The 26,306-nt window shown below is 44.2% G+C and overlaps 1 protein-coding gene across 1 annotated transcript in view; it reads left to right on the forward strand.

Moving 5' to 3' along the window:
* Positions 1 to 204: 204 nt before the first annotated feature.
* The window catches only part of ADTRP (androgen dependent TFPI regulating protein), a 70,583-nt gene continuing 44,481 nt past the window's right edge, over positions 205 to 26,306 (forward strand). The window contains exons 1-4 of the mRNA XM_012534333.3: positions 205 to 299; positions 946 to 1,278; positions 10,917 to 11,051; positions 12,596 to 12,697. Of these exons, the coding sequence (XP_012389787.2) occupies positions 979 to 1,278; positions 10,917 to 11,051; positions 12,596 to 12,697 (537 nt within the window). The 5' untranslated portion in view covers positions 205 to 299; positions 946 to 978. The remainder of the gene's footprint in view (positions 300 to 945; positions 1,279 to 10,916; positions 11,052 to 12,595; positions 12,698 to 26,306) is intronic.

A 26,306-nucleotide genomic window follows, 5' to 3' on the forward strand; every position in this document is an offset into this window, starting at 1 on the left:
TTTGTACTCCATGTGTAGCCTGCAGTTCTTTCTCCCAGTACTTGTAAACCCTGATTAAATCACTGAACAGCACCACCTACAGACTTACATAACTGCATCAGGAGCATTTCCCTTGGGGATCTGCTCAAAACCCTCTGAGTCAGTTGCCCAGGGAAACAAGCTGGTGATGTCACAAGGTCCCTTCTGTCGAGCCTGAGGCAGGGCCCGGTTCTGACAACTTTGCCCAGCCTAAGCATACTCTTGTCCTCTCCAAGGCAATGCAGAGACCCTCATTCTCTCCCAGCAGTGTCTGAACTCAGGTATATTGGGGTAGTGACCACACACCTCTTCCTGATTCTTTGGCCACAGACCACTTGCTATGCTTCCCTCCAAGGGAACAGAAATGCCTGTTTAAATGGAGTGTCTGGGACAGCTCTCAGTAACTCTTGGTTCTCTAGAGTATAGATAAAAAACTGCGGGGCGGTGGGGGTGGGGGTGGGGAAACAACGAACAGAAACGCTGGGGCTGCTCCCTAGAGGATCAAAGGTTGTTTCAGATTTGATAGGGCCTCAGAGACCTTAGGAGCAAGATTACAACACCCTTCCCCTTTCTAAATATTTACTTCCCTCCATGCGATAAACACGCCCACAATCTCTCCCTCCTGGTCTGTCAACCTGCTTCTCATTCTCTCAAGATATATTATGGCAACTTCCTTATTCTGCCCCCAAGAAAAGAAAATACGACCATGACGGTAGGTATTTTCATTAGAGTTCTCTGGTACTTAACGATAAGGTCATTTAATCATGCCCCGACCCAGTCAAATAGTGCAAAGTGCACTTCTTACATTGCTCCCTGCCCTCTTCAAAGCCTAAATACTGAAACATATGCAAATTTGCAGATTACCTGCTATTATCTAAGTGAAGGCATCTGAAAATCAGCAATAATCCTGTCTCCCACGTTTATCAGGAAAGGAGCCTATGAGAGAAGCAAAATTCAGCCATGTTGGAACGCTCAATCCCAGAGGGGTGTGTTACACAGTTCTCCTTCTCTGGCCCGGCCTGCCATAGGACTTCCGCTGTCACCTGCAGAAGTACGCCAGAGGGAAGCTACTTTGAGACCGTTACAGTCCCCTGGTCAGAGCTAGCCATGACGAGGACTTCTACGTGCATATACCACTTTTTTGTTTTGAGCTGGTATATTTTCCTCAATTTTTATATCTCACAACAAGGAGAGGATCCACGGAAATCCAAAGTCTTTCTAAATGGTGGACAATGGAAGTACTTAACATTCCTTAACCTGGTAAGTCCATTCGGCTGTATCAGGAAGCAAGCTATTTGTCTGTAATATCAGTGCCTCTACACATAACACCTTTGGATTTTATCAAGTACAACATTCCAATATTTGTCTTTCTTCTTCACTGTTTGTTTGTGAGTTTTGGCATTCTCTTTTACTTGACAATTTGCTCTGAGAAACCCCATTTGGGAGTTATCCATAGCTACCTTTTGTGCTACTTGTTAAATGCTCTTTTGAAAAGAATCTTGTCTTGAAGTTCTTCTCAGATGAGCCCAAGTGGGGAACTAAACTAATGGTTTCACCATGGGACTGACTACATATGCAGGAGGAATTTTGAACTTTGCTTGGGGAAGTCTGTGAGGGAAGGCAGAGTGGTGTATGTTGCGTGGGAAGTGCAATTTCCAGTGGAGGAATAATGCCCTTTTACAGCACACACAGACTAACAGATTTATCTAAGAAAAGCAAATACATTTTGCCATGTTCGGATCCCACTTCAATTTTTTATAGGCTCAGGCTCCATCTTAAAGGACAAATCACCCAACCAAATGGCAAATACACATTTTCAACTATTTACAAACCAATCACATCACTTGATCCTTTCTTGTCTCCCTAGCCCAGCTGACCACAATCTGATGAATGAAGTGATGAAGTGTGAATGAATGGGAGAAAAATAGGTTTTTAAAAAATGTTTTGGAAATATGTAAAATTATTTTTAGAGTTAAAAGCTAAACATGCTGCAGCCTTTGGGGATGCTAATTAAAGTTTTGAGATTTTTAACCTAAAATGTAGGGTACCGTATAAACATCTGATTTCAGAAACTAGACAAAGTATTCTAGTTCTTTGGCGTCATAATCCTAGGCAGAGGTAATGCATGGTAAAAAAAAAAAAAAAAGAAGATGACTCTCTGTAATGCTAAGGAGAGGAAATTCAGAAGGTTCAAATCAAAGCAGCCTGGAAGTTCAGCTTCCTCCTCTCTGGTAACTTGCTGGCTTTTGATTTTGAGATTTGAGCCCTGAATACAGTTCTACTGTGCCTGAAAACTATCAAGGTGATGGCTTGTTTCAATAATAGAATTTTATGAGAAAACAAGTAAATAGAAAATAACAAAAAATGATTTTGTGGAATTAGAATCATACAGTAAAAGTCTCAGCTTGATGTATCTATTAGCTTCACATTAAGAATAGTCAAGGTAAAGAGAGCAGTGTCAGCCAGGACTGATGATCTAATCAAATCCAAATTCTAGTATGGTTGTCCTCCCTCACACTAAGCATGGCTAACAGCAGATTCATCACTGACTCCCAAACCCCATCTCCCTGGCTTCTTAATTATAGCTCGGTTACATGTCCCAGAGGCACCATATTTCCAAGAATGGAAAAAGACACTCATCTGTCCAGGATACTTATTTCCCAGTGTTAACTCCCTGACTAATCAGCCACCAGATCCTATGTCTTCCCTCTTACTAGGTTCATGCCTTCTTCCCCAATCTTACTGCCCCTCTCATTGTAGGTGTTTATTAGTTGGTACCTAGATAACCAGATCACCTCTTCACTGTCGTCCCATTATCAGTCCATCCATCACTCAGATTTCAGATTAATCTTCCCAAAGAACTGTTTTGGGTTTTGTTTCGCTTCAAACATCATAAGCCTGCCTGAGAAGTGTGGTCAGCTACTCAGGAAACCACAGGGGCTCCCTCCTACCTTACAGGACCAATCTAAACTCCTGATTTAAGAGCTCACCTGCCTACTTGGTCGTCGGGCGCTCGCCTCCCTAGGAAGGTTGGTCTATGCTCCAGGAAGGCCTGTGTCTTCTCCAGTGTTGGTCCCTAGGCTTTTGCTGTCACTGTTCTACCCATGTTCACACTATCCTTGAATGAAAGGCCTACCTGCTTCCACACCACCTTGCTGCTTTCACAGACCACCTGAAATCCCATATTCTCCTTAAAATCTCTGCTGAGCAACTCTAGCCCAAATTCGTTTTTTCCTTTCCCTGAATTTTTACGGCTTCTCTCAGTCTCCGTTTATTTATGTATAGTATTGTTTTCTCATTTCCACCCACATGTGATTCTCAACATTTCAATCAAATTGTAAGTGGCTCCCAAACAGGAGTTTTGTCTCCTAAGTCTTTGCCAGCCCTGACGTTCTAGGATTCTACATTGTATTTGCCACAGTGGCTGGCGCAGATTATCCCCATAATAAAAGCTGGGTGCCTTGGTATGTTGACTGGACTTGACCTCACTTTTCTATATTCCTGAGCCGTATAGTCTCTTCTGACATCTTCTGGCCCTTGAAATGGGCAGAGAGGGGCTTCCCTATGGCTGTTTCCTTTCTGCTGTTAGGTGTCATCCTGAAATTGTGACTTAATGCAACGTTTTCCAACTGGTGAAGATGGGTTGAATGTGTTTTAGAGGATCAATTTAAGGTCAGACTTCAAATACGTGACATCACGTGAAATACTGCGCCTTAAAATTTCTAGCTCTTGAGGTCTTGTGGGCTGATTAATGGTTGTGTTTCCTAATGATTAATTAGTGTTAACTAACGAATAATTAGTTAATGGTTGTGTTTATAAAGTCACAGAGGTCTCATAACTTGCTATAACACTCTTAAATTTATTTTATGTAAACATATTGAAGTCAGTACCCCATCCTGCTTTCCAGGAAATTTACATCCTGCCCCTTTAAACAGCTTTCATTTCTAGTTGGCGGAATATCCGTCATGGCCCCTAAGAACAAAGTCCAACTTAATCCAAGTCAGCATTCTAAGTGGGCCCCATTTCCTCCTGAAGCTACCCCAGGGGCTTCAAAGGATTGATGCCTGGGGCATGAGGTGAGTTAGTGGGGGTGCCACTGAGGAATGGCGACCAATTCCTGCCTAGTGCCTAAGGAGAGTAAAGGAAGAAGAGGAGAGAGGTGAGTCTCTGTCTAATGAGGGAGCAAACTGACCCCAGGGAAGAGGCAGCCAATTCCCTGCTGGGAGGGAAGGCAGTAGAGCTTAGTGGGTATAAGCAGGAGCTCTAGGATCATGAGCTCTCTGGGATGGTTCCTCAGTTCCACCTCCTACTGACCCTGGTCTGGGTATTTCTTTGTCTTCTATTTACAAATCTGTCAAATAGTGCATAACCACAGAGTGACCGTAAGGGACAAAGGACATGAGGGAAGCACTCAGAATGGTGTAAGAAGTGGAAAACGGAATGAGGAGATAGGAGAGTGCTGGTGAGCTTCTAGCCATCTCATCTTTGAGTACAGAAGGGATGGTGCAGAGGGGAGGGTAATTTTGGGGGACATCAGTCCCCTCACTGAGCACCATGGGTGGTGGGTCATGGATTCAGGCAAGGGTCACCCAACTGCCTCACTGCTCAAGTACTTCCCTCCACAGGCTTCACACTTCAGCTTCCCAGCTAGAGGAGGACCACTGTGGAGTCAATGCTTTCCCTATATAATAGTTGCCTAGGTGGATGCCCTCAGGCACTGGGGAAGCCCTAGAGCTAGAGTCTGCAAGCTCAGGCAGAGGGCAGTGAATCCCGCTGAATGCGGTAGCCCCCAGGAGCTGGGCAAGGAGACAAGGCAGTGCTGTGGACATCCTCGGGTGCTCACGTTGGCTCAGGCTTCCAGTGCCTGGGTCTTCCACAATGTTGTGTTCCCTCCTCTCCATCCACTCCACTTCCACCCAGGGACTGTCCCTGACCCCAGGGAATGCAAGCTGGGGAGAGGGGACAGAGGGATTTTTCAGCTACAATTGAAATCGGCTTGCAGAATTCATAAGAGTTTGCTGGGTTTTCCTCTTTTTAAAAATAAACTTCATTCTGAAACATGGTTAGAGGTGGTGCCTCATAACTGGGATCTCCAGGGGAGATTCTGGGTGGGCCCCTCCCTGTTTCCCTCCCCCTACTTCACGAACAGAGGCATGACATTGCCCTCCCCTCTTCATATAAAGCTGCCCAAGCCGCAGGCAGCTCTGACCTTATTATCGTCAAGCTCTCAGGATGACAACAGCCACTTCATTACATAGGTCCTCAGGGATGGCAAAGCAGGGCCAGGGGAAGAGAGATCCTTGAGAGATCCTTGGGGACGTTCCATCGTTCAAACTCCAAGGTAGCCCATGAACAGTGAGAAGACAGGGATCCATTTATAGTATATAGAACCCACTGCGATACTTGGGGCCAACCTTTAATTTCCATCATCGGGTTAATACATTCATCTGTGGAACTCTTAAGCTCAGCAGACTCAGAAATACACTGAACTGTCTATTCCACAAAAATGCTTAAGATCACTGTTTTTACCTCTCGGATAGTTGAAAGGATGAGGGCTGAGAGAAGGGAAGAGTCACCACCAGCACCCGAAATAAAACAGCTGTGGTTTACTGAGTAACCATGACAGCGTTTTGGTAGGTTCTTTGTGCACAGTATAAAGATTAGTGATTGAAGGCCTAGCTTCTGGAGCCAGACTGCCTGGGTGCCACTCACTTGCCATGTGCTCTTGAGTGAGTTACCTAACTCCTCTGTGCCTCATATGTAGTGGATCTGTGGTGCGGCACACAGATTCCCCTACCTCCTCAGCATCAAGGTACTCATTCCCCAGCTCCTGGGAGAAGGGGTGCTGCCTGCTGGTGACTCATAGCTGAGCTCTCATCCCACAACTGTCCTCAGCAGAAGGGAGCTACCTGGACCAAGGCTTAAGACCTCCCTGAGGTTGCTGCGTGCAAAGACTGGTTGACCTGGGCTACAAAGGCTGGGCTCCAGGACAACTCTGAAGGGACAGCTCAACTCCAGGGCTCCTTCGGGGATTAGCTGATTCCATGCAACTGTACTGCCCTTCCGGTTTTCCTGGTGCTCAGTCCTTCTCCCTCCCTCCCTCCCTCTTCTCATGGATGTTCTGAGAGCACTCCTCCATGAACACCCTTCAGGCAGATCTCAGCATCTCACTCCATGAACACCCTTCAGGCAGATCTCAGCATCTCAGATTCTGTTTCCCAAGGAACCTGGTCTACAAAACGTAAAATGGTAAATGTACCAAAAAGGTTCCTCCTCTTCTGCCGCCTCTTCTTCTTCCTAATAAAGACATATTAACATAGAACCTGCCCTGGTCTGTATTATGCCTAACTTCTGGCACCTAAGAGACATTCTGTGAATGTTGGCTGCATGAATAAATGATCAGAACATAACTCTTAACTGGTAAGAGCCACTTTCTAGAGAACCCCATCCCACCCGTAAGACAGCCTACCGCACGGCCATCCTACTGCTACACTGAAGCCAGCTGTTATCAGCTATACAACACTGGCTAAGCATTCTTACAAATCTTCCTTCCAACCTGTCCCTAAATGTTCTTAGTTTCCTCTCTTTATTTTCTTGTGTTCTTCATATCAGTTCTTCTCCCATGTTCTCGATCTCATTCTTTCATCTGTTTCATAAGCTCAATGCACATGAATAATGTCTGAAATATAATATTACATATAATACAGATATATTTGACAAACTTCCTCTACCTGTCCCAGATGCCACCACCCTCACCACCACAGTTATACAAAATGCTCGTCACAATGAGTCCCCATTTGCTGTTTTATTCTGAATTAATCTCCACGGCAAGTGTTGCATCATTCTGAAGGCGAGACCTGAGAAAGTCCCGGCCTGTCTGAGTCAGGCACAGAGAGCTGAGCTGGGCGTTGGATTACTTGACTCATTCAGTCAGAGTTGTAATGTCTTGCTCAGGAAACTTGTGGAATCTCCCTCTCTGGAATTATTTTTAAATGAAGAAATTCTCATTTCCTGGGATAGTGTAAGAGGATTCTGGCTTAGAGCAAGGAAAATAAACTTGACGACTTAGAAAGGTTAAGCTTCTGTGTTTTCAAGATTGTTGTGAATTTTGTGAAGACGTATGAATGTAAAAATGAAACATCCTTTAGCTATGTTTTCTCAAGTTGCACTAGTTATTAAAAAAATGTAAATTAAGCTCTCCCAGGTGGTAAGTTTGTCAGCTAGCAACAAAAATGGAAGACAGCTAACAATCTTAGATCAGCAGTATTTCAGAAGAAAGGACAGATGGAATTAGGGAAGAACTGGTAGAAAAAAATTAAATCAGACAGTAGCAACTCTGAAGTAAACCCTGACCAAGAAGATACCGTTAACTCTGCTTTTCTGAGCGGCCCAAATAGTTGAGAAATGTAAACAGTAATTTTGCTGTAAGAGTCGTAAAAGAAGGCCAGTTGTTGCTATCTTCTTTCAATGCTACTCTATTAGTTTGCTGGGGCTGCCATAAAAACGTACCACAGACTGGGGAGCTTACACAACAGAAACTTCCTCAGAGTTCTAGAGGCCAGCAGTCCAAGATCAAGTTGTTAGCAGGGTTGGTTTCTACAAGCCTCTCTCCTTGGCTTGTGGATGGCTGCCTTCTCCCTGTGTCTTCACGTGGTCTACCCTCTGTGTGGCTCTGGGTCCTAATCTCCTCTTCTTCTAAGGACACCAGTCCTACTGGATTAGGGCCCACCCTACTGTCCTCATTTTAACTTAATCACCTCTTTAAAGATCCTGTCTCCAAATACAGTCACTTCCTGAGGTACTGAGGGTTATAACTTCAAATATGAATTTTGGGGGCATACAATTCAGTCCCTAACAGCTGCCATTTTCCCCCTTGACTATTCCTTCTGTGAGTGTCTTATAAACATTCCCGTGTACTGTCCTTAGAGAATGAGCAGACCAGTGTCTGGTTTTGTGAGCTGATGCAAACCTGCCCTTGAGGCCCTGCAGGAGGCCTCCCCATTGAGTAAGCCCATGCCACCTCCCTCTCCTTGCTCGCCAGCTCTCCTGTGTGGATCCTCTATGCCCTAGTTCTCGCCTGTTTATTTCTTTTGGCAACACCCTAGCGCCCCCCCCCGGGCTCCTATGCAGGGGCTCATAAATATTCCTTGTTGACACAGATGATGGCACATCAACGTGGGTTAACATCGATGGAGACAAGGCTGCCTCACGCACACAGCTGGCATCTCTCCAAAGTGACATATGCCTGTGAAATAACCTGTGAGCTGAGGGGAGAGGGGGAGAAGTGATTGGCAAGTTTGTGGTGTGGAGCAAATTTTTATCGGTGAAGGAGAAGCCACGGAGGCTCTGAGTAATGTGTTCTTTCCCCAGTCCAATTTCCACATTCTGTGACTGGGAAAGGCAAGAGAAAGTCAGGACGAGCTTGACTCATGCTGACGCTAGGAAGCTCTCGCTAAGGAAAGCGGTCACAGGGACTTCACATGCTGGGTGGAGGCGGCCTCTCCCCAAGGAGGGAAAACCTGGCAGGCACTCAGCGCTCAGTGGGAGATTAATTGCTGTGTGGATTAATTGCTGTGTTGATAGAAAGGTGCAGGCCTCCTCACCGGGGCCCAGGCCCCTCGTCTGCCCTTCCTAACTCCAGCAGCTGCCTGCTATGGCCTCAGGGGTGAGCTGAGAGCTGCTGGGGAAGAAGGGGAGAGAAGGAGACTTCTCCTAGCATTCAGTGCAAAGACTGCACTCCAATTCTGCAGCGCTCAGCGCTCAACGGCAAAAGTAAACGACGAGTATTGGGGTGGCAGCCTCTTCATGGCATTTAAAACCGTAGCCCACCCTCCCTGGAATGGCCCCTTCTGGCTTGAAGCTTCCTCCTCCCTCAGGGCCATGGGGTTCTTGCACATTCCTGATTTTCTACCATCTGATCATTCTTTGCTACTTTGCTTCCCCCTTAGCCCTTCTGTCCCTTAGAGGAGGGCATTTCCTCAGCATTCGCTTCCCACTTCTCTCCTCTTCCCTTTGTCCTCTCTTTAAAAACCTCATCCCACCATGTGGGCTCATCTCCGCAGCCCCGCCTCCCTGGAGGCTACCAGGTCTGCATTTCCAAATGGAAGTTCCTCTAGGCAAGTGGTTCTCAACCTTGGCTGCCCTGATTACAATCACCTGGGAGAATGTTTTAAGATCCTGAAGGCTAGGCTGCACCCCCAGACTCATTAAATTAGAATCTTTGGGAGTGAGAATCAGGCATCGGTATTTTTTGAAGTCATTTTTAATTCTCCCACCTGGAGATAATGGTCTCTTTTTTTGAACTCCCACAGTGCTTTATCCTTATTCTTAGAAACCTGACACGTCACATGGTGTGTGTGGTTTTTTTAAAGTCTGGCTCAAGAAGCAGACTTTGGGTTTCAAATCCTGGCCTTGATATTTATCAACCATTAGACTTTAGACAAGTTTGTTTATCTCTCTGTGCCTCAGTTTCCTCATCTGTAAAATGGGAAGTGGGGAAGGAATAATAGGACTTACCTCATAAGGTTGTTATAAGAAATTAAAAGCTTAGATCAGTGGCCAGCACATAACAAGAAATCAATAAAAGCCAGCTATTACAAAAAAAAAAAAAGTCAGCTATTATAGTTTTGAGTAGTCAGTAAGATTTTTAAGTGATAAATTTATGTCTAATCCAGTGGTTCTAGAACTTTAGCATATACACAGAGCGCCTGGGAGTTTATTGAAAAACAAATTCCTGGGCCCCATTCCCAGAGATTCTGATTCCATAGTCTGGGGTGGGGCTGAGGGCCTGCATTTCTAACAAGCTTTGGGGTGATGCTGGTACTGCTGGTCTGAGGACCCCCGTGGGGACATCGCTGGCCTAATCCACCTCTGTGTCCTCTCCTGCCCACCCTTCAGCCTGAGGAGTGGCAGGAGGCCAACTCTGCAAGAGGTTTCCTAGGGTTCAGAGCTCAGAGCTTGTTCCCCAAAAGCCGACTTGGTTGATCATTAGTCCAGATGCCCAGGTTCCAGAACTTGTCTGACTCAGACTCACAGCAGAGTCCAGGCTGTTCCTTTTGTACCAGTCAGAGCTTTCAAGGAATAGGATTGATTCTGAAGCAGTAACTCAAAACCAACTCCAACTCTGTACTCTTGTGACCCTTAAATTAGAAGCCGTGGGTTTGTGGAACACTGTAAGAATGGACAAAGTCTGTTCTGATTGTGATCTTGTGTCCTTGAAAAAGGCCCTGCTTCTTTTTTACCTTCAAGGCCCTCGGGTACCTAGAGATGCACCCGAGCCCACGGCTTGCTGTGTAGCCCTGTGGATTTAAATCACTCCCTCACACAGACTGTCTCTGTGAGGTCCTCAGAGGCCTTCTCCTCTGGCTTCTCCCTCAGAAAGGCAAGGTGCCATGCTGTGGGTCTCCCTCAGGAGAGCACAGAGCTCCTTCATGGGGCTCTTGACGCTGATTCTGGCTTCTCTAATGAGATTGCAACACTAGGCATTTAAACATTTTTTTCTTCCTAGGAAGAGGCCAGAATATATCTACCATTGTGTCTGGTGCTCTGCCCTTGTGCTGTTTATCTGGATTTTCCCACCTCTGTGCAGCCAAGCTACCTATCTCATTACATTCTCCTTTTAAGCTGACTCTATTCTGTTTCCATTTTAGCTCAAGTCCATTATGCTAAATACTGTACACATTATTATCCCCTAAACAACTTTACACAATCGGTTTTAGTGATCAAGGTCAGGGCCCAGCAAGTTGCAAGACCAACCTTCGAACTGGCTCCCAACTGAAACAGCCAGCGGCCCCTCCTTCTCAAATCAACACTGCTCCCAGAGGGATGGTGCTTCATGTCAGTGAAGAATGTATTAATTAAAGGAATGAAAAGGTCCTCATCTGTTGTAATGAATTTAGTTCTTGCAGGCCCTTTTCTACGGGGTGGCCTGTCTGGAAGATGTGCTGAAAAGAGCTAAAGGGAAAAAAGACATTAAGTTCATAACAGCCTTCAGAGACCTGCTTTTCACCACACTGGCTTTTCCGATATCTGCAGTAAGTTTACAAAGATGTGCAGGTAATATAATACACATGTCATATGGACTGACACTTCTCCTGGGCAGCGAGGAGCCCATTATTATAATCCAGGGCAACTGCATTTGCATAAATGGCCTGAGGACTGCATAGCACTGCCCAGTGTCTTCGGGAAATAAGGCACATTAACTGACAAGATTTATCATTAGCTTTCGTACCTTTGTGAACGTTTGATACAAGATCCTTATTACTGTCTAACAGGGAAGTCTGAAGGACCTTTCTTAACCAAAATACAACTGCGATGACCTTGGTTCCATCAGGGTGATGGGAATGGAGGCTGCCGAGGAGGCAGATGACTAATTTCCCTTTCATACATCTTGTTTCACTTGCTGCAATAAGCATTTGTTATTTCTGCAAGTGGAAACCATTAAAAAAAAAAGGTATGAAAACTTTCAAAGTTGACACTTTGAAATGGAGGAGAGACAGGCTGTTTGAAATACCTGGTGTGGGACACATGGTGGGTGACTCACGTATTTTGTGGAATGAATGGACATTGGGAAGAAGCAAGACATATATATGCAAGGGACAGTCGGCTTGTTGCTGATACTGTCCACATTTCTACAACATTGCGCATGTTTTCATTCATTAGTTAGAATGGAAACAAACTGAGACCAGGCACACGGGCTGCCCAGCAGGGCCTATAATTAGAAATGATTACCTCTTTCTACCCGTCATCATTCCACTTCCTATAGTATTGAGACCTCAAACTTAAATCCAAAATGAAACTCTCCAAACACTAATGATGAGCTCGCAGATAACGGAGTGAGTACTGGCATTCCAGTGTTACTCTGCAGGACACCTCCTCCTCCACCCCCAAAAATCTTCTAAAGAGGCTAAGTTTTTTTTGTATCAATGGAGTTTATTCATTGTTTAAGACTTAGAAATTGAGCCTTTGGAATTTAAGAAGATCGTTAGAAGATTAATAGTTATTTTTTCCCATCTCTCCATTGATTTTGTAGCATGGAAGACAGACACTTTGAAAAGACAGCCAAGGGGTACAAGAGGATGGGGATCAATCCAAAGTTCTGAGCAATAAGGAGATCCAACTCTCTGTTAACTAGCTTGTGAATTACCCTGGGAGCTTGTCACCTATCCTCGCCCCAGCCTTCCTGCTTCCCCTTGCCATGCCTATTTAGAGAGTGGGCAACGCAGGTGGAAGACTCAAGCCATGCCATGTGGCTGCTCTCAGCACTCCTGGTAAAGCTCAGAGAAGAGAGAAGTCATTGGTTAAAATGAAATGGTCTGCGAATCCTATTTATCTACATCCTCTCTGCCTGCCACAATGACAAATAATTGATCCCTAACTCTCTGAAATCCCCAGAGACTGGGTATTGTAATTCTACAATAAATAATTTTTTCCTTCATTTAGTATTTCATTATGTATATATAGGAATGTATCTTTAAAACTGGTATCTATTTTTATTTTGCTACGTTTCCTTGATTATCTTAGGAAGCACTCATTGAAAATAAACCTAATGATACTATTTTTGTGTTCTATTTTCCAGTTTGTATTTTTGTCATTCTGGATCCTCTTTCTCTACGATCGAGAACTCGTTTACCCTAAGGCCCTAGATGGTATCTTTCCAGTGTGGTTGAATCATGCAATGGTGAGTGAAAGGAAAATTTAGTGAATACAGAACGGCAATAACCTCTGTTCTGAGAACTCCAAGTGCCTTATTTATGTTTCCAAACTGCTCCTCAACCCCCAAAATCCCATTCACTCCTCCCTCTTCATCCCGTCGCTATTTATTTAAAGAACACTTTGAGAATACGAAATGAACAAAAAGCGGTGCTGTAACTGGAGATACAGAGAGCAGATGGGATGTCCAGGCAAGACTCTTTGCCAAGTTGCTTATGAAGTTATTGAAAAGACATGAAACCATAAGGGCAAGCAAACTCTTGGAGCCTGCAGTCCTGAAAGAGAAGTAACTTCAGCAAATAACATGTAATGAATTCCTATCTAGGAATGGAATCAAGCAAGCTTTAAAAATAATCCACCCTGGATGTTAACTAGACTTGTGGTGGTGAACATTTTGCAATACATACAAATATCAAATCATTATGTTGTACACCTGAAACTAATATGCTATACGTGTCAATTATACCTCAAAAAAATCCACCCAAATGTCCAAAGAATAACTCACGGCTCAGAAGCAGCTTCTTAGCTAACACTTGATCACAACTATTTATCACAGATGATTTACACATTTCTGCTTCCCATTTGGGTTTTTATTCATGTATTTATTTTTGAGGGGCTGAAGAGTAACCAGAACCTGTTCTGAGTTATTCGGGGCACTGTATCTGAATACCAGTAACAGTGGCCTGGACAAGCAGAGCTGGAGCAGGACCGTCCAGGCCTTGGATGAAGGAGGTCTGAGTCATCAGCACCACACGCACAGAGTAATCAAAGTACTTGCTCCGCTTCTCAATATTTACAAATGTATTTCCACATTAGTCAGGAATTCAGAAGGAGGTCTGAGAGTCTGTGAAGCCAATGACATTTAAAAACCAGGGGGGGCTTCCCTGGTGGCGCAGTGGTTGAGGATCCGCCTGCCGATGCAGGGGACATGGGTTCGTGCCCCGGTCTGGGAAGATCCCACATGCCGCGGAGCGGCTGGGCCCGTGAGCCATGGCCGCTGAGCCTGCGCGTCCAGAGCCTGTGCTCTGCAACGGGGGAGGCCACAGCAGTGAGAGGCCCGCGTACCGCAAAAAAAAAAAAAAAAAAACCAGGGGGAAGTCACAAGGGAGTAGCATATCAAGGCTCCTCAGGTTCACAGACTTTCTTCTACCTCCAACTTTTCCACTGTCTTAAAACTCACATGATTACCAATTTGGAAAAGCAGCTCAGTCCACCATGTGCCCTGCCCCCCACCCCTCAGAAAAATGTACTTTCACTTTAAATATGTGCTCAGTGAGATACTAATTAATTAACTAAGGTATACAAGTTCCGATCTCATTTAGAGTTCAGGACCAAAAACTATATATTTAATAAGTCCCACCTCCCCGAGACCCGTCCTACCAGCTTCTTTTTGTCAGATCACCTCCTCATCTTCCCAGTTTCCCATTAACGTTGATCTGAAACCCCTACACAGGGAATATTGTGGCTTTTTATGGCACTTAGAGTATATTAAGTATGTTCCTCAAATAGGAGCCCATTTAATTCATACAACTTTCTTTAGATAACAATTACAATCCTGAATTTTTCCAAATTAAAAAAAATAAAAACTCAAAAAGTTTAAGTGATTTGCCTGGGGCCACTGAGCTCATAATTCACTCTTCCTTGCCTTGTACTATAGTAAGTGCAGAACTTGTGGTTCAGTCTAGTTTCATAATTCACCAGGCAATCAAAAAGGATGTCACTGCTTGATTAACAAAGCAAAGTGAGAATTCTCACTTAAAAAAATCCAAAATCCCCATCTGTATGCTAATAAGCCAAAACTCTACTTAAGAAAATGAAGCGATTTGGGACAACTGACTGAGCTGGATGTTACTAAAATAAAAAGGCAGAGTATTGAAAGTGTCTTTTATTTGGAGCCAAACACATATATCAAATACCTTTTCAAGGTTTTGTTAGCTCAGCTAGTAGTTTTCCTACAACTATTACAAGCTTCCTACCTCTTTGGGGTACCATTTTCCACATAGAAGTAAGATTAGATTTCTTCCAAATAGTTGTGATGGTGATGCCCAGCATTTGTGACCTTGCTAAACAGCCATATGGACTTTTGGTAATTTTGGAAGCAGATAGCTTGATAATGTATGTCATATCTATCAGTTAATTAGCAAGGCAGATAATATACAACAGAGAACATAAAATATTCGTGTGCCTTCACAACCTGGGGGTTTCTTTTGACCCTGCTCTCTGCCTTTTGGTCAATCAAGTAACCTGAATCCCTTAGAGAGAAGGGGCTAGGGTCCAAAAATGTGGAACGACAGTGAAAAAGAGAAAAGAAGAGGCAACCTGCCTTGGGTCAGACACAGACTCTTCTGTGATTCTGTTAATTTAATTGGAGAAACTCCCAATGGAGCCATTTCTAGTGAAAATGTTGGCAACAGCAAAACCAGCACTGGGTGCTCCTAACGGGGTCATCCCCAAACGTCCATGCTTCCTTATGGTGTCTGCTCCAAATCCAGTGTGCTCGTGACTGCATCTCATCCCTCTTCCCCAAACTGTGTCCCTTACTCTGGACATTTTCTGTCCTCACTATCAAATACTCCTGGTCTATTACCTCAAGGAATGCTCTCTGTTGACTTTTTAAATACTAGTATAAAAGAATATGGAAATGGCTGTTACTGGGTTAATTTGTTGACACTTTCTGCATTTTAACAGTGTCCTTCCACGACAACTCAAATGAGTAAATACCCAGAAACCACCACTGTGGCAGCCAAAGTGAGGATGGGAGGTCACTGGTACTAGTTGCTTCCATGTAGGGCTGGGCCTGATCTTAAAATGAATCACTTCCTGTATTGCTCCTTTTTTTCTTCCACAATATAAGAATTATTGCTGTACACAGCCAGCGTCATACTTTCCTGAAGGTTCTTTCATTTCACAACAGTCTTTATGTTTACTATTCTAGCCTTAGCTCTGGAATATTCTCCCTGTTGCCATTTGCATTGCTGCCCTGGGTTTTATGAGTAGGATTTGTCAGATTAAGAAATACCACTCTCCCCTTTGACACAGTGTAGTTCTAAAACCTTCATGATTCATCAAGTCTTTGGGCTCCTCCCAACCCAACCCTTCTAGCTCATTCTAGACTTGCCGTTGCAGTAGATTGTTCAAAGCTGACTATCATCTCTAATGGACATTTTTCTATCCTTGTTATATATTCAAACCAAACAGTAACATCAGTGTAATATTTGCATCAACCGTGGGCAGGCTGCCTTATTTAAAGTAGATCAACCGGACTGTTTTATTGCTAAGCTGTTCTCCAGTCTTCAAGAAAGAAGGGAAAGAATAGCAAAGTACTCCTCCAGGTTTTGCCAGGAAAACATTAACTCCTCAGGCATTATCTAAATGACTACTCAAGATAGAACCAGAACAGACAGATTCAAACAGCAGGAAGAGGACTCAGTAACTGAGGAAACGCTCAGATCCTAACCTGAAGGGAGCTGGGGGAACTTATTTCTCCGGAAGTCAACCTAAACCATTCAGGTTTCCCTAAAGGAGAGGGAAGAGATCAGAGAACCCCCCCAGAGGCCCTCTACATTTGAGATCAGTACACGATTATTGAGCAAGTGCATACAAGCACCTTATAAACTACCGAGGACTGCATAAATAGTTATGATCACGTAAGACTCTCAATCCATGATCACAGAGCTTTAGAACTGGAAAGGCTTCATTTATATTAATGGAGATTTCAAAACAACCTGCTCTTAAGAGATAGGCCTTGGCTCTTTAAATCAGAGCAAATACCAAATCCAGCCACCTAGTTATTGAATGTGTTGTCATTTATTCACTTGAAATAAAATAATGATTAAGTACCGGCTATAAGGGTTAACACCAAGATGGACATTTGACAAGGGTTTTGACTTCTGGCAACCTTAAATCTGGTGGAGCCTAGTTTACACACACAACGTTGAAATAATACAAATAACAGTTAATGCTAATACAAGACATTGACATAGATGGTGTCATGCAGCGGTATGTTATTATTGCCAAGTGAATGACATAGACAGGAGGGCTGCTATGCCCCTTGTGTCCCAGCCTGGCTGTGACAGGCATGTGGGTCATGATTGGACAACCTGGAAGGCCTTTTAGCCCTCTCTGGGGGCTTGCTGGGGAGTCAAAATGTCAAGGGAAACTCTAAACCTTCCAGTTTCTTCCTCACTCACAGTATGCCACATGTTGTCCATCACTAAATTCAGGCCCCAGTCTCAGATTTTTCTCTCCCACCCGTAAGCTTGGTGTGAAACTGCTGGGCGGCTAGGCAGAGGTAGGTGAGTCCTAATGAGTAAAGAAGGTCACCTGTGCGGACATCAGCATCAAAAGGCCCCCTTTGTCCTCAACGGTACAAACCCCTCGCCCACGCCTCCTTGGCTCTTTACCCCGGCGCTTCTGGGCAGAGAGGACCCACAGTCTGGATATCGCTGGATAGCTCAGTGGTTTTCAGCCTTTAGGAAACAGAACACTTTGTGAATCTGAGGAAATCTATGAACACTTTCCCAAGGAAAGCACAAATAACCATAAAATGTTGTGTACAATCTTAGAAGGTTCATAGACCCTCAAAATTCCATTTATGGACCGCAGGTTAAAATCTCCTGACATAACTGAACATATACTTGAAAACTGGGCCCCCAGATGAGTTCTAATGCTGAGTTCAAATAAAAAATACACAATCAAGAATTATTCATGGGGTGACAAGAGAAATTTGAGATATGATTCCCAACCTCAAGAAGCTTAAATTATAGTTTTATCTATATACATACTCCCACCCAGTCTTTTAACTTGCTGTAAGTAGAGGCTGTGTTCTGAAGGAACTCTGGCAGAACATTTGCCACAGTTAAAAACAGCCCCCCGCCCCTCCAGTATTATTCCCCAGAAAGTCCATGTCTGAAAAGGAAGAGGGTCCTGGTCAGGGTTCCTATGGGGAACTCCACCTCCCATCTACTTCTGTTTCCACATGATATAAGACAACAGCCAGAGTATGTTCTGCTGATACAGCAGCATCCCGGCCCATGTCACTCACAGGGTGGTAAGTGAAATCCTTTGGAGGCTTGGTCTAAGTCTGCAGACATGCTGTGCTTGTGCTCAGTATAGATCTGGAATGCAGAGCCATCAGGATTTACTGAATATCTGGCAAGAAAAAAAAGGGAGATAAGATTATTAGCTTAAGACACAGGGGAGGTATGGATAGAGATGGTAGGGGAGGTGCAAGGATTGTGGAGAAGGAAATTGTTTTGTCTGGACATGTTTGAGATGCCAATTAGACAACAAACTTTAGATGCAGAATAGGCAGCTGGACATATAAGCCTAGGGGAGATTTCTGGACTGGTGACGTAAATTTGGCTGTCTTCATTATAAAGATTGTTTTTAAAGTTAAATAAGATCACCTAGGGAGTAAGTATGGTTAGAGAAGATATCCCAGAGCTAAGCCTTAGAACATTCCAACTTTCAGTACGTGGGAGGAAAAACAGGAGAATTCAACAGAGGAGATTGAAAAGGAGATGCCAGTGAGTTAGGAGGAAATCCAGTGCAGTTTAGTCTCCTGGAAGTCAAGTATATAAATGTTTCAAGAGGAAGTCTTCTACGTCAAAAGCTGCTGAGAGGTCAAGTAAGAACGACACTGTAAGATGATCATTGCATTTGCAGTAATGAACTCTCTGGTGACTTGTACAAGAGCAGTTTGTTTGTTTGTTTGTTTTGCTGTACGCGGGGCCTCTCACTGTTGTGGCCTCTCCCGCCGCGGAGCGCAGGCTCCAGACACGCAGGCTCAGCGGCCATGGCTCATGGGCCCAGGCGCTCCGCGGCATGTGGGATCTTCCCGGACCGGGGCACGAACCCGTGTCCCCTGCATCGGCAGGCGGACTCTCAACCACTGCGCCACCAGGGAAGCCCAACAAGAGCAGTCTGACTGGGGGGAGGGGAGAGCCTTGGTAGTGCTGTATGTATTAGTTTCCTGCTGCTACTGTAACAAATAAACGCAAACTTAAATGGCTTAAAGCAATACAAATTATCTTACAGTCGTAGATGTCAGAAGTTCAAAATGGGTCTCATGGGATAAAATCAAGGTGTCAGCAGAGCAGCATTCCTTCTGGAAGCTCTAGAGGAGAATCTGTTTCCTTCCCTCTTCCATCTACAGTCTGTCTGCCTTCTTTGATTCACGGTCTCTTCCTCCTTCATATCTGTTGTACCATTAAATTCTAAAATCTTCTCTGGCCATTTTCTACCCTAGACCAAGTCCACATTAGAAAGAGAAACGATGACTGCCAGCAATGACCAGAAAATGGTGCTGGGAAATAACTGGTCATGTGACTCTAGAGAGGGAAGAGCTGCCCTAGTTAAGCCCACCGCGTACCACAGGAAAGATCCTTTCTCAGAGCACTGCTCTACATCTCTGAGCAAGAATGAAGACAGAATCATTTATCAGACCCTGATATTTACTTGGATTTTTTTTTCAGGTTTAATCACTACAGTGTTATAAAGAGTTGCCCTCTTGTTTTAAAACACTTTATTCATTCCATTCGCTTCCTAATCTAAGGTAGGTTAGACTCTCCCGTGGCACGGGAGAAACACTGGGTTAAATGAATGCTTAAAGCTCAGCAGAGAAGTCAGAAGCTAAGCTGGGATTAGGAAGCAGAGTTAGCTGGGTAAGGACAATAAAGCCATCTTGCCCCTCAGGAAGTCTTAAGGTAAACACAGGAGATTCTGATAATGAACTGCCAAAGGATTACCAGTCCACTTAAGGTTTTATATAACTAGAACCAAGCAATCACAGTGCCCGCTTTCTTCATCTCTTGAGGGCAGAAACCAGAATGGTGGAAGTATATTTTTTTTAAAAAAAAATCCCAGTTCTGAGAATTTCCAGTGTGTGCTGAAGAGCAGCTTGCTTTTACAATTCCATTATCCAGTAAATACATCCCAATTTCAAAATCAAAGTCAAAGGTTTTTAATGATCAAAACCTATACATGTCTTCTAAGAAGTTACTGGGAATTTGAATAATTGAAATCATTCGGTGTCCTTGAGGGTTCCCTAGCAGGTCTCCCCTCCTGTGTGATGTAATTAGTCCCCACTTCCATGGCAACCACGGGTAATACTACCAACAGGAAGAATGACTTTATGCTGGAGAATAACCAAGGTGGAGAAACTCACAAGAGAAGATCCTAAACCTCTCTGATATACCAAAAGAAATAAAATCTAAGTGGGTAGGAGAGGGCAAAAGTCCCATGATCTCAGAGCAGAAGTGAAAATGCCCACGAGAAGCCTGGTGGAGGGTGTGAGAGCCTTCTCCACAGATTTGAATGGACATCCCCTTCCTGATTAGGGAGCCAGCACAGAAAAGCCCCCTTCATGCTTCTAGTTACTTCATAACCCCACAGGCAGACACTCTGACAGCTGCAGAGTCCCGTCCTTGAACAGGGAGCTGCTGACAGGCTCTCAACCAGCTCCACATCTTTTTCCCTGGTCTCTTTATCTTCTCTGCCTACAGAGCAACCACTTGTGCCTAATTGGGAATTGAGCTTTTCCAAGTCCTCTAATCTTACTCTCACCTCCAGGTCCTTGGATTATCAGCCAGTAGATGATTTCTAGTCTGCTTTATTCCACTTGCCCACATATTATCCACCCATCACATGGGTTCCTAGCTCTCACATGCTTATGTCCTAAGTTTTGAATTCTCAGCCCTGCCCTTCATTCCTCTCAATCCGATGGGCACAGTCATTAATATATAGGTACCTGCGTTCCCAACTGCTTCCTAAATCTCAACAACTCTTCCAACCTACCACCAGCCTTACTTATCAGCTTCATCCTTTTTCTATCACCTTCATGTATTCACTAGACTCATTTATTTTCTCTAAAAGTTTATAATTAGAGCAAAGCTAAAGAAGAGTAAGAACATGGGAACAAGAATGAGCTCTTTCTCTAGGGACTTCATGCATGCTGAGCCATGTGAGACAGGGGCCACTGCCAGAGTCTGTGAGCGTGTGAGCAAAAGGTTTGCTCAAAGTGGAGCTCCTGCTTTTATGCTCAGTGATTCTACACTGAGTGTATACTTGCAGTCTTTTAACAGTGGTCTGATAAAAGGGCCCAGATGCCATTTAAAGAGCATCTCCATGAATACAAAAATCTATAGGCATGTTGGTGCACACTCCATGTACTCACTCAAAGAATCAGCTATCTCATTCTGAATGCTGAGAAACAGTAAAAACCTGATGTTAGAAACAAGCTTGCTGATCAGGGCGCAAGAGGGCATGGCCATTGCTTGAAAATGCTGTTCTTGCTATTGCCTTAGTACATATGACTAACAGACAATAATATAGTGATATTTCCCTTTTTACCCAATTCATGTTTGACGATAAATACTTTTGTAGCAATGATTGGCAGAGACACTAAAATACTTAACTTATCAAATAGTATTTAATAAGAGTCTTTTGTCTCCTATCAACCCAGGGACTTCAGTTTAAGCCTTATATGTGGGAACATTTTAATTAATATGCATACTTTTTCTGACATATTTTAAAATACTTTGCTAACCTAATAATGTCAGAGTTAGCGGCATTAAAATATCATGATGATCACAGAAATTGTAAGCCTAGAAAAAAAGGTGCTTAAGAAATATTTGTTGAATGATATTTGACAACTGTAATATTAAGCTGCATATCCACAGGGAATGACACAATCTTAGTGGTATCTTTTGAGGTGGTGACTTTTAGAGCATGGTGCAGACAGTCCAAGACATCTCCAGGTACAGGTCATCAGGAAATGGACCATCTGGTGAATCATAGTCTATCTTCACAAAAGTCCTTTCACATCTGTTAAGGTTCTTCTTGGGCTAAAAAGTTGGACGGGATAAATTATTAGGAAGAAAAGTGCTGCAGCTTGATGCCTAAGAGTTGGTTTGGGATGAGTGGAAGCAAAATGTCTTAGCCCTGTGTCTCAGTTGCAAAAATAATTGATCTCAGATGTTTTCTACAAGTTAATTTTTGATTTCATGAAAACAATTGACAAGTGCCAGAAAACCTCAATTCTGGTCCCATTTCTGCCATTGTCTTGCTGTGTGATTTTTGGAAAAGCTAACAGACCTACACTGGGTATTGGTTCCTTGAAATAGGTGTGTTTACTGTTCTTAATTCTCAGTGATGCTATTAGGAGCACATAAAATAATATGTGTGCAACATAAAGTGCTATCCGTGATCCGTAACAACCTATGCCAAATTGTTGTCAACTTGGAATCACCGTCACCCCTCCTCCATTCTCCTCTGCATAGCAAGGGATAAGCCTGGAATCACACACAAGGTCCTAGAATCTCTTTCTCCATATGGTTCCAGGTGAGAGTCAGCCAATGACAGGCACTCTCATGAGACGTGAAAGTGAGGACGCCTTTTTCTCTAGTGGCAGTTGAGAGCAGATGTGCAGACACGAGGTTAGCATCAACTTCTGGACAAGCACCCAGGAATCACAGGCTTTATACTACAGGCAGCGAGGGGGCAGAGACTTCTGAGATTTACCATTTCTGAGCCAGCTCCCTCAAAGCATCCCCTTGTAGTAGAAGTTTCCCTCACTTTTACTGCTTTGACCTTTCCAATAACTGCCAAAGCCTCTAAAACCTTCATCCTTGGAATCCCTCAGTGGGCTTCCCTGTTCCTGATGGGATCCCGACTGATAATGACCATAAATTCCTGCATCCTTCCAAATCATGCCCACAACCCTTAGCAGGAGGAGAAAGTTATCCACCCAAAGGAAACAAGGTCCCGAGTGCCGTCCATTTCTGGCCATAGAGAGCAACAGTAGCCTGAAACAAACAAACATACAAACATCACAAGACACCTCAAACGCTGAAAAAAATATTTTAAAAATATTTGTAAACATTTGACTTACGAACAAGAAAATAATGGAAATTCCCCAAAGTTAAAATAAAACAGAAGAGGAGCTAAAAAAGAGAGTGAGATAGATGCAGGCAATATCTGAAGAGAGCATCACTGATTATTTCTTGGAATTTATGAAAAATTAATCCTCAGAGTCAAGAAGTGCCAAAAAAAAAAAAAAAAAAGACACACAGGACACAGGTCAGACATCTAGTCACTTGTATGACATCACAGACACCTTAGACAAAAAGATCCTAGAACCAGCCAGATTAATAAAATGGATTTCCCAAAAAGTAACCACTGTTACACTGATAGCTGATTTCTCAATACCAACAAAGAAGCCAGAAGAAGTGGAATAACAGCTTCAAAGTACTGAAGAAAAAAAGAGCCAACCTATTTACTCTCCGAAAGTATCTTGTGAAACAGGGACAAAGTAAAGACATTTTCAAACACACGAAAACAGACGTTATCACCCACAGACCCTCAGTAATGGAAAATGCTAAAGGTCGTACTTCAGGAAGAAGGAAAATGATCTCAGAAGGGAGGTACGAGATACCAAAAACAATGGCAAGCAATGTGTTCAGTTTATGGTGACTTTAAAAAAGTATGAATTAAAATCCTGGATGCAAACAGAATGTAAGTTGAGAGAGGGCTGATTAGAATTAAGGCACGCTAAGCCCCCCTGGATTGCTGGTGGGGAGGGGCTAGAAATAATGACTTACATTAGCCGTTACTACATTAAATACACGTGTTTTAATGTCTAGAATAGCCACATACAAATGGAATGTATGACTTATGCATCAGTAGAAAAGGAAAAAAGAAACAGAAAAAAAAATAAACTGATGAGAGTTCGAATCCATGGTCAGAGACTGTTCTAAGGTGTGGAGAAAAGCATGTGAACAGGACCTGGTATGAGGTAGATTCAAACCCATGAATATGGGAAGTGGCTTATGGTGGAAAGGCCTTTCCTGCAGGAGTAAGTTACCATCCCCCGAGAATCATTTCTACTGTTCCTGCAGGCACAGATCTCTATTATGCAACCAACCCCTAATTGAGCTGTTCCAGTTAATAAAGTAGGTGATATGATGGGGGTTGGGGTGCAGGATGGGAAGGTCAGAACATATTTGAGAGTAAAATGCTAAGCTTCTGAAGTACTCATTTTAAAGGGGTAGGCAAAAGAAAAGGGAGTTAATGATTAAATCATCCTTTTTGTTCATCCCTTTAGTAGGGACAAGAGCCCTGTTCCCGAAGGCTTATTCCACAGGCCACTATTTAAAAATACTAAATTGTGATGATAGATGAATTTGGTGCAGTGTTCTCCTTTCTAATCCCGGCAGCTGTCCCTGGAGAGGAGGCCCGTAGAGTTCTCTGGCAATTAAGAAGAGGCTCTCGGGCTTCCCTGGTGGCGCAGTGGTTGAGAGTCCGCCTGCCGATGCAGGGGACACGGGTCCGTGCCCCGGTCCGGGAAGATCCCACATGCCGCGGAGCGGCTGGGCCCATGAGCCATGGCCGCTGAGCCTGCGCGTCTGGAGCCTGTGCTCCGCAACGGGAGAGGCCACAACAGTGAGAGGCCCGCGTACCGCAAAAAAAAAAAAAAAGAAAAGAAAAGGCTCTTGATCATAAAGTGATCTCTGGAGGTGATCAAATTGCCTGCCTTCCATGCTAGGCAATGTAACCATTAAGCACAAGGTTTGTATCTTTTTTATATTGTGGTGCATGCTGTGTATTCGTTTGTATATAATTAAAGTTTCAGGGCTGGGTTTTAAGGTCTCAGGATTGTCTGATTTACTTTCCTGTTAATGTCAACATGGGAGTTCTGCACACAAATCTACAGAACAACCTGGACCTACTAGTGAGGGGAGGGGTGAAATGCAAGTTCTATTTGTTACCCGAGATTTCCCCCACTGAGAGATCCAACTGGAAACCAAGTTCTCAGCTCTCCCCAGCTCAGCAATGCCCCAAAATGGAGACTTTGCCAACACAGGCACTGCTTTTCTTTCCCCCAATTTCCCAATCCCTTCTGTTCTTCTATTCTATTCTATTCTGGTGGTTGTGGGGTTGGCTGATTAGGAGTTTCCTTCAGGGCAGAAGGTGCTATTTGCGCCACACGCAAAACAAGCAGGTATGCCTTTCCGAACGGAACAAAGTCCAAGAGCATTGCCCCAGACCCATACGGAATTATCTATACATTCTGCTCATTCCTCTTTTTCTAGCCACCAACTATCTCCAAACTGCCAAACCCAGGGCTCCTGTTTCTGCCCCCATCTTACTCTCAGCAGCATTCAGCACACTACACTTCTCGCTCCCTGAAACTGTGCTTTTTTTGGTTCTGTTGATAGCAGACAGACTAGTTTTCCTCCTACCTCAGTCTCTGGCTGTGTCCTCTACCTGCCCTCTAAGTGATGCCCTCTTTAAGGCTTGTCCTGGACCCTCTTTGCCAGTACTCTTTTCCCAGTAACTACTCACATCCATCCCCATGGGTTTAATTCTATCCATGTGCTGGGTCTATAGCTCAGATAGCCTTTGAGTTCCAGACTTGTTTCTCAACTGCCTACCTGACACCGCTGTTACAGGCACACCTATAGGCGTGCCACAGACATCTCTGAATCAACGTGTCCAGAAGTGGACCTGTTATACTCACTGCCAAACCTGTCCTGGGCACCTCCATCTCAGAAAATGGAGTCACCATCCTCCCAACTGCTCAAGACAGAAACCAGCATTGACCTTCCCACCTCCCTCCATCCCACCACCCTCACATCCCATCTATGAACTAATGTCGTCGATGCTACCTCCAAAATATGTAGCAAATCTGTTTGCTTTCTAGTTTGCTTTCTGTTCACTGCCAACACCCTGGTGTCCACCTTCACTTCTCCTCTAAACCACACAATACCTCCAAACTGGTCTTCCTGCTTCCATTCTCAACCTTTTCCATACAGCAGCACGATACACAGGAAATAGTGTCCCCCTTCCCAGTGCTCTGCAGTGGCTCTCCACTACACTTAGAATAAGTGTAGTGGAAACTACACTTATGGGAACTCCTTCCCATGGCCTACAGGCCAGATGAACCTGGCCCCTGCTTAATGCTCCAGACCCCAGTGGAGCCTGTCTCCCCATTACACTATGTTACAGCTCTTCCGGCCTCTGCTTTGTTTCTGTAACTATGAGAGCTCCTTCCCACACCAGGACCTCTGCATATGGTGTCCCCTTTGCCTGGAATGTTCTCCTTTTGCTCTTCCCTGCCTTTGCTTGTACATTTAGGTCCCAGCTTAAAAATGACCTCCTCAGAATGACCTTCCCTGACTGCCTTACGTAAAGCATGTGCCTCCGCGTTCCTTCCGATGAGTAGATTCCTGTTTGTTTCCTTTATAGCCCATATCGTGACTGGTATCTATGTGGCTGTTTACTTGTTTATAGAAAATCTTGCTGATTAGACTGTAAGGTCTACAAGGGCAGGGCCCATATTTGTTTACTGTTTAATCCCCAGCACCTCACACAGCACCTGGCATGGGGTAGGCGCCTAATGAAGATGGCTGCATGGAAGAATGAAGTCTTTTCCTCTTGCTCTGGTAGCTTCTCTGTGCCCTAGACTGACCCCAGAGTTCCTCCTCAGGGGTAGAGTGAGGTGTGCTGGGACCAAAGGGCATTGGAGGCAGAGAGAAAGCCTTTAGCAGCCCTGCCTTTACAATCTGTGGATGACA

The sequence above is a fragment of the Orcinus orca genome, chromosome 10 (genome assembly GCF_937001465.1).
Source record: "Orcinus orca chromosome 10, mOrcOrc1.1, whole genome shotgun sequence".
In the NCBI taxonomy this organism is placed as follows: domain Eukaryota; kingdom Metazoa; phylum Chordata; class Mammalia; order Artiodactyla; family Delphinidae; genus Orcinus; species Orcinus orca.